The sequence below is a fragment of the Ranitomeya imitator genome, chromosome 3 (assembly GCF_032444005.1).
Source record: "Ranitomeya imitator isolate aRanImi1 chromosome 3, aRanImi1.pri, whole genome shotgun sequence".
NCBI lineage: Eukaryota > Metazoa > Chordata > Amphibia > Anura > Dendrobatidae > Ranitomeya > Ranitomeya imitator.
In genome coordinates this window covers 306,341,326-306,349,186 of record NC_091284.1, presented here as the reverse complement: position 1 = coordinate 306,349,186, position 7,861 = coordinate 306,341,326, and the positions used below count along the sequence as shown (strand labels likewise).

At 42.8% G+C, this 7,861-nt stretch overlaps 2 protein-coding genes across 2 annotated transcripts; one reads left to right on the top strand and one right to left on the bottom strand.

The window, feature by feature from the left end:
• Window positions 1–774: 774 nt before the first annotated feature.
• On the top strand, window positions 775–5,208 carry LOC138669814 (uncharacterized). The gene is made up of 5 exons (XM_069756586.1): window positions 775–2,415; window positions 2,495–2,569; window positions 2,852–3,044; window positions 3,215–3,377; window positions 4,136–5,208. The coding sequence occupies exons 1-5, from the start codon at window positions 2,371–2,373 to the stop codon at window positions 5,145–5,147; spliced, it is 1,488 nt and encodes a 495-aa protein (XP_069612687.1). The 5' UTR covers window positions 775–2,370; the 3' UTR covers window positions 5,148–5,208.
• Window positions 5,209–5,854: 646 nt separating this feature from the next.
• Window positions 5,855–7,559, bottom strand: LOC138669816 (uncharacterized). Its single transcript, XM_069756587.1, has 2 exons — window positions 6,947–7,559; window positions 5,855–6,810 (listed from the first exon to the last, which is right to left on the bottom strand). The coding sequence occupies exons 1-2, from the start codon at window positions 7,294–7,296 to the stop codon at window positions 5,925–5,927; spliced, it is 1,236 nt and encodes a 411-aa protein (XP_069612688.1). The 5' UTR covers window positions 7,297–7,559; the 3' UTR covers window positions 5,855–5,924.
• Window positions 7,560–7,861: the final 302 nt, after the last annotated feature.

Sequence of the window (7,861 nt, the reverse complement as noted above, 5' to 3'; positions counted from 1 at the left end):
TGCTGCCGGATCCATTTTTTTTTCATAGACTTGTATTAGCAACGGATTACGACGGATGGCCTCACGTTTCATCTGTCGTTTGCTGGATCCATCGAAAATTGTTTGTCCGGCAGCCGGAGACAACAGACAAAGTAATGTTTTTTGTGTACATCGAAAAAACGGACAACGATGGATCCATCGCCATCCGTCGTTTGCTAGAATGGAAGCCTATGGCGCGGGATCCGTCAAGATGGAATCCAGCGACGGATTCTGTTTTTTTAGCTGAGCATGCTCCGATTTATTTAGCCAGATCCACTAGTCAGATCCATCCAAAAAACAGATACGTCGTATCAGTTTTTCATAATCTGCGACGGATCGTTGATCCGTCGAGCCAACGGATTGTGACTTACGGTAAAAAACTGATGTGTGAAAGGGGCCTAAGATGTCTCTGCTTGAAGAGCTATGTAAGAGCATTGTTATCGGGTATACTAAGGCCAGGGGTTCCTTCCCTATCACTAGCGCCAGGGGCCTGATTACATCTAATGGTAAAGATGTCGGGCCACGTACTTTGCTGAGCTCATGAAATCAGAAGGTGAGGGCTCCTCTCTGTTGTGGAAACCTTGCGACAATTGTTCTCTGTTGTGCATCATCCTGTGCAAACAGAACTCGCACTGCGAACAATGGGAGACTATACATACTGAGCGATCTAAAGTATATAGTTTATTTTGTTCTGCCTGTATAAGGGTACGTTCACATTTGCGGTTTGCGCCGCAGCGTCGCCGCCGCAACAAAACGCATGCGTCGTGCGGCCCTATCTTTAACATTGGCGCCGCATGGGGCCGCATGTGCATGCGTTGTGTTGCGTTGTGTTGCGTTTTACGCCGCATGCGGCGTTAGGGCGCACCTGTCTGGGCGCGGCAAACGCAACATGTTGCATTTTTCTGGCGGCGCCGACCTTTTAAAAAACGCATGCGTCGTGTTTGCGTCGTGTTTGCGTCGGCGATGCGCCTTTTTTCCCATTGACTTGTATTGACAACGCAGACGACGCAAGTACTTGCGTCGTGGTGCGTTGTACGACGCATGCGTTTTCCAATAAAAAATGCAAAACATTGTCTAGACTTTGTCTAGACACAAAAAAAACAACCTATATATATAAAGAAACGAGGGGTTTGCCATTGTCTTTCACAAGTGATCACATCAGACAAGACTAGACTGGAGAATCTGCTTTCCAAACTTGTAAGTATATATTTCTCTTTGCACATTTTGTATTCTGTGTTTTATTTCTTGATTTGTCTATATTTTTGTAATGTTTGGTCTGTGCTATTACGGTTATGGGTTGTTATTGAAAAATTGTTTGTCTGGTTCTGATGTTCTTCTGGGTTAATAGGATTGCATTTATTTTATTTAATTTTTGTTTATTTTATTTTTTTTTTTTACGTTAGTTTGGGTTTGGTTATGTGTTTTGTTCTTGTGTCATGTGGTTGTTCAATGTATTGATTTTTGCTCATTTTGTCTTGTAAAATTTCTGGTGCATGTTTTTCTGGTTTCTATTGTTGGTGGTAACTGTGTGGCATTTTCTTGGCTCATGTCTTGCTGTGTTTTGGATTATGCTGTTGGCTTTATTTTTTCTTTCCTTGAGTGTATTTTCTTGCTGGTGGGGGGGCAACAATTATGATGTCTTTGTATTGTATAGTTCCGTGCTGCTGCTATGCCATTATAGTTTCAATTGTACTTTCCCTTTATTTTAAAAATTATCGCTGATGTTTTTACGTCGTTTTCCGTATGGCATATATCTTCCTTCATTGACTGATTGCATTGCGAAGTGTGTAGTATAATTTTTATTTGTTTATATTATTTTTGGTGGTGGCCTTTTTTAAAAATTCCATGTTTTTTATTTTCTATTTGGCTATGGTTTATGTTTGGGTTGCTGTATATTTTTACAGCGGTTGTCCCGTAATGTTTATTGCTTGTTATCTAGAATGGTTTTTATTGCCTTTTGTCTTTCTGTGGTTAGATGTCACAAGATGTTGTTTTTTAGGATCATGTCTTGTTGCAATTGTAAAGTATTGCGTTCATTATTTTGCTCTTTCATTGTATTTTTGTGCCTGTAATGTTTTTTCAGAAAGTTTTGATATGTCCATTTTTGGACATAGGTGTCTATTTTTGCTTTTTGGTTTGGGTCTATTCTTGTATAGTTTCTTCTATTGATTGTCTTCTCTTGCAATGTATGGCGTTGTGGTGTCGCTTTCTTATTTTTGCTTTGTCCGATCAGTCAAAAGTCAAATGTGGTTGTTGTAACAAATTTTGGGCATATTTTATTGTATGTGCCATATTTAGGTTTAGTTTTGATTTTTTTTTTTCATTTTTTCATGCCAGAACAAACGTGCTACAATGGCCACTGTGTCAGAATCGAGCCAATCGGCGCAGGGGAGTGTGGTGAGTAATTATGTCAATTTCCTTACTATTCGCAGTCATTTGTAGTTTTTAAAATAATTTCTTTATACAATTTTTACAGGCTTCTTCAAGTGAGGGTGAAGGAAGTCAGCGGGAGCAGAGAGGTCAGGGCCAAGGTGTGGCGTCAGCACGGCGAGTGAGTATTTTTATTAAACAATTTTTTTTTTTTTTTTTTGATTAGCATCCTGCTTTCACTAGGGATGTTTAGTAAGCTTACATTCAAACTTTTCAGGGTAGCAAGTATTGGGGGAAGGTAACAAAGGTGAAACAACCAAAACATTCAAAAATACAGGTGTAGAAACCATCAATATACATATATCAAATGACAAAGGATAGGGCCAAGGTACATATCATGACAGGTGCTGGTGTTTGTTAATATTTGCATATTTGTAACCTTTTCTATTTGTAATTTTTCTAGGTTTCACAACGGGACCATGGAGTCATTGATGTTGAGCTCCTCATATCAAGCATCCAGGAGCGTGGCCCGTTGTGGGACAGCCGTGACTCCCGGCACATGGACCAGGTGGTGTTGAGGCGTTTGTGGGTAGAGGTGGCAAAGTCGCTGTGGGAGGGCTTTGACATAGCTCCTGCAAAGGACAAAGCCAACTTTGGTGAGTATTGCTGATACGCCGTGCAGATACGTTGCTATGACCCACCATCTTTCCAGGATAAACACAACCGTGTGTGATGCAATAAACACCTAAAGTTTTGCATCGCACACGGTTGTTTTATCCATTTCAAATGCTACATATGTAACCTTTTTTTTCCTTTGCATTCACAGTTAAAAGGTTGAGGATCAGATGGCGATCCATCAAGGACCGTTTCAATAAGGGGCTACGGGCAGAGGAGGAGCGCTCGAAGAGTGGTGCTGCTGCGGCCAAGTCTGTGCCCTATAAATATTCCAAATGTTTACAGTTCTTAAGACCAGTCCTTGGCCGCCGTCAGTAAGTATTTTGTCCACAAAACATATTGCACAGCCCCATTACAGTGCCCAGCCACATAGCCTACTGCACAAACACATAGTACGTTGCCCAGCCACGTACATTGTGCATCCACATAGTATATTGGCAGGTAACAATATCGCAGCCACATACCACACGTTCTAGCCACGTATCCACATAGTATATTTCACAGGCACATACTGTATTGCCCATCCATGTAGTCAGCGTAACATATTGGCCATCCACGTAAATGTATCCCTATTAAAATGCTATATAGGCCATTAGTTAATTTTTTGGGTTAAGCGTGAGTCCTTGTAGTCCATGACAGGTTCTGAGTCAGGGTAGTTCTGATTGCAGGAATAATGATGAAGTCTCGATCACATGATCCTAACATCATGGTCGTTCCTGCAATCAGATCAGTGAAATCACTGGTTTTTTTTTTATTTAATTTTTTATCTTGACATTAAATTTTCAACTATTTTTGTGGCATAGGCAGCTTCCAGAAAGAGTTTTCGATTACAAAATTTTTATACCCACAGTGGTATACGGTCAAAATGCTTTGACAGCGGGAATGTTCATGATTGTTATCGTCGGCCCTAACGGTCAGCTGGCGATAACAATCAGAAATTAATTATTGGCCACACAGACTGTGAGACAGAGGATTTGTATTATTGTGTAATGTAATGCTATTTTTATTCCAGGAGTTGGCGTATGGGAGAGGTTATTCATTGAAGACTAATTTTTTCATTATCTTTTCACAGGACACACAGCAGCACCCTCGAGAGAGCTCGCCCCGCAGAAGCGGTCCTTCATGAATCGCCATCTGATCCATCACAGCCCTCCCACAGCGACAGCAGGCTTGCACCACCATCTGGAGAACCGGCAGCCGGTACATCAGGTGTTCCCCTGGCCGAGGCCTCTGACGCACCTTCGTTTGGGTATTCCCGACAGCGCCAGCGGGCCTCGGACAGGCCAACCATGCCCGAATTTTTGCATTTGAGCACGGTTTTCCAGAACTGTTTCAAGGCGTTGAGCGATAACATGGACACTCGTCTGTCCAATATCGACCGGCGCCTTGAAACAATTGAAACCGAGCTCTCAAATCCGGCAAAACATTTTTTTAGTACCATTGCTAAGGGCATGGTGGAACACCTTACGCCGGAACTACAGATTTCAGTGATGCAGTCCTGCAACACTTCCTACGTGAGGGCTCTCCAGCAGGCTGGGGTCATGCAGTCAGCGACAATGGCAGTAGTGCCGTCGCTGGCAAGCATGACTCCCACTCCTGCTGGAGAGCCACTCCAGCCACCCCACCGTGGTCCACGTGCCGAGCGACGCCACCACAGGCACCATAACATAGTGCCGCCGACTCCTGCTCCTGCCATGCCTTCATCCTCCCGTAGGCGTCATCATGCTGGGGAACCTGCCACAGGACCCAAAAAAAAAAAAAAAAAGAGGAAACACAGACGGGCACACAAAGAGGCTCTGGTTGCTGTTCCAGTGACAACACCAACTGTCCGTAGAGGCTCGAGTCGCAGTAGGAGCAGCCGTGGCCAAACAAGGCTTGTGTTGCCTCCTCCCTCCCCTACAGAGGTGGCGGTTTCCTCCCCAGTATACCCTGGGGAGGGTTTGGATCTCCCATCAAGTCTACTTGACTATGTATCCTCCTCTTCGCCATCATCGTCGTCTTCTCCATCATCCTCCCATTTCTCTCACCATTCCAGAGAAGACACCTACCATTCCCCTCTGGTGGCACAGGTGGAAACCCCCTAAGTTTAAGAACCCTTTTTGTTTTCTGTTTTCCCCCAATAAAAAATGTTATTTTTAAAAAACACTATTTGTTATTATTTATGCTATTATTTTCCAGAATTTTTCTCGGCAAATCACGCCGTGTGCTGTCTACACATATTTTGTGCTTCAAACACCTCATATATGCAATGTCAGATACTATTTTTTCAATTTTTAGTTTGTCTTTTTTTGGGTGTCTCTCATTGCTGTATGAGGTGTTCACAAACACTAAAGTGTATGAGGTGTTCACACTTAATGCAGCAGCGAAACAGACAATGATGCAGATCACTGCAGCGTCCGCTGGTTGGTCCCTGGAGAGCTGTCACAGACATCTCTCCAGCGAACAACGATGCAGAGGCCCACGTACATCATGTTGATAAGCGCAGGGCCACGCTTCAGATATTTACCCTGGTTTCAATTGAAAAACATCGCTGTTATCGTTGCTTATCAGGTAAAACACAAAGGTCGATCAGACAAACAAGTATATGTAATATTATGGTATAAAAATTGAATTTGAATCGGTATAGAATTTAAAAACTTTTTTCTTTAATATTTTAAAAACAACAGGTTCAAGTTTTTATAGGAACATTAAATTTGTGAACTATACTTAGATGCAAAATTTGACATATACCAAACCAACCTAAACGGAACTTTGATTGCACATTTAATGGAAAATTATTTTTTTGTAATATATTTCTAACTGTCACAGTAGAGGTATTATTGGTGTAGTTACAATCAGAAGACAGTCCAAAAGTAACATTACTACACCATTTGATCTTGCCATGACACACGGCCAACATCTGACACAAAATAGGCCGCAAAACGATCACGCATCTGCGCAATTTCCACACTTGTCCTCAGAGGATGATCATGGTAATCGGGCAAGGGGTTGGCTATGGGTTCATCCAGTTCAACATTTATTCTCTCTTTGGCCATAATGAAATTGTGGAGAACCACACAAGCCTTCACCACCTCATCCACTGTTTCAATTTTAAGATTAATGGCCGATCCCAATATCCGCCATTTGGAAACGAGGATGCCAAAGGCGCACTCCACAGTCCTTCTGGCCCTGGACAGTCTGTAATTGAAAACCCTTTTTGTATGGTCCAAGCCCCGACTGGAGTAGGGTTTCAATAGGTTGGCAGACATTTGGAATGCCTCATCCCCTACCACAACAAATGGCATCGCCGGGCCTTCGGTGTGGGGAAGAGGTCGTGGCTGTGGGAAATTAAAATTGTTTCCATATAACTTTTGGCCCATATCCGACTCTTTAAATGTGCGCGAGTCATTTGCACGCCCAAATGCACCAATGTCCACTGCGAGAAAACGGCAGTCCGCACCGGCAATTGCCATGAGAACAGTTGAAAAATATTTTTTATAATTGTAGAAAAGGGATCCACTTTTTGCAGGCTTGGTAATCCGAATGTGCTTTCCATCGACAGCGCCAATACAGTTTGGAAAATTACACACTTGGTTGAATTTCTGTGCGTTGGCCTCCCAGATTGCACTTGTAGGGACAGGTAAATATTCCTCCCGGAGATTATCCCACAAAGCGCGGCATGTCTCAGCAATAATTCCTGAAAGAGTGGAGACTCCAATCCGGAATTGAAAATGAAGTGACCTAAACGTTTCTCCGGTAGCCAGGAAACTGCAAAGAAGATAAAGAAATTTTGAATAAAGCACATTATAATTTATAAAAGTACATTGACCATTACAATTGAAAAAAATTAATAAAATAAAATAAAAAGTAAATAGATATCACAGTCATTCAAACAGCAACGTACCGTAGAGTCACCAGCAGCCGTTCCTCTGCGGAAATAGCTCTCCGGAGCTGCGTGTCCTGCCTGCTAATGGATCCTTCCACCCGACGCAGAAGATAGCGGAAGCTCTCCTGTGACATCCGGGTATATTCGAAATATTTTTCCCGGTTGTCATTCAGTTCGCCAAACAAGCAATGGTATGCTCCACGACTCTCCCGGACTTCAACTATAGGGTGGATCCAAAAGCGGCGGCGACGACTCCATCTCCGTCTTTCCCTTTCCCTTTCATTAAAACATGCAACAGCATAGGCATGAGCCAAGGCAAATTCCATCTCCATATCCATGTAGATACTGTTCATGGTTCGCTCCATCATGAATACCAGCAAAATGTGAGGAATTCATCTCTGCCAGGGTATATACACATTTGTTAACACCAACCCTCTTCTAGCCATTGGTGGTTCTTTATCTATTGTGTAGACACTTTTTATTGTGGGTGGGGGATGATGAATGACTCACTGCACAAAAACGCATGCGTCTAAAAACGCTGCGTTTTTTGGTAAAAACGCAACTGCGTTTCAAAAACCCGCAGCGTTTTGCGACGCATGCGTTGAACGCATGCGGCGCAAAACGCTGCGTTGTACATGCGTTTTGGTGCGTTTTTGTTTGCGTTGTGCGTTGCGGCGACGACGCTGCGGCGCACAACGCTAATGTGAACTTAGACTAAACAGGCATTCAATCGACCGCTGATTGGTAAAAGTTCATATCAAGTCTATGTAAATGGACTTAAAGGCACAGTCACCGCCCATGTAGACAAGCTAACGTGTGTTAAGATGAAACAAATCTAAAGAATAAATTTCCTGCTTTATATTTTAAAATATATTTTGCAGTGTCCTCCAACAATATACATGATTAGATATCATCAGGCGTAAATAACTGCAC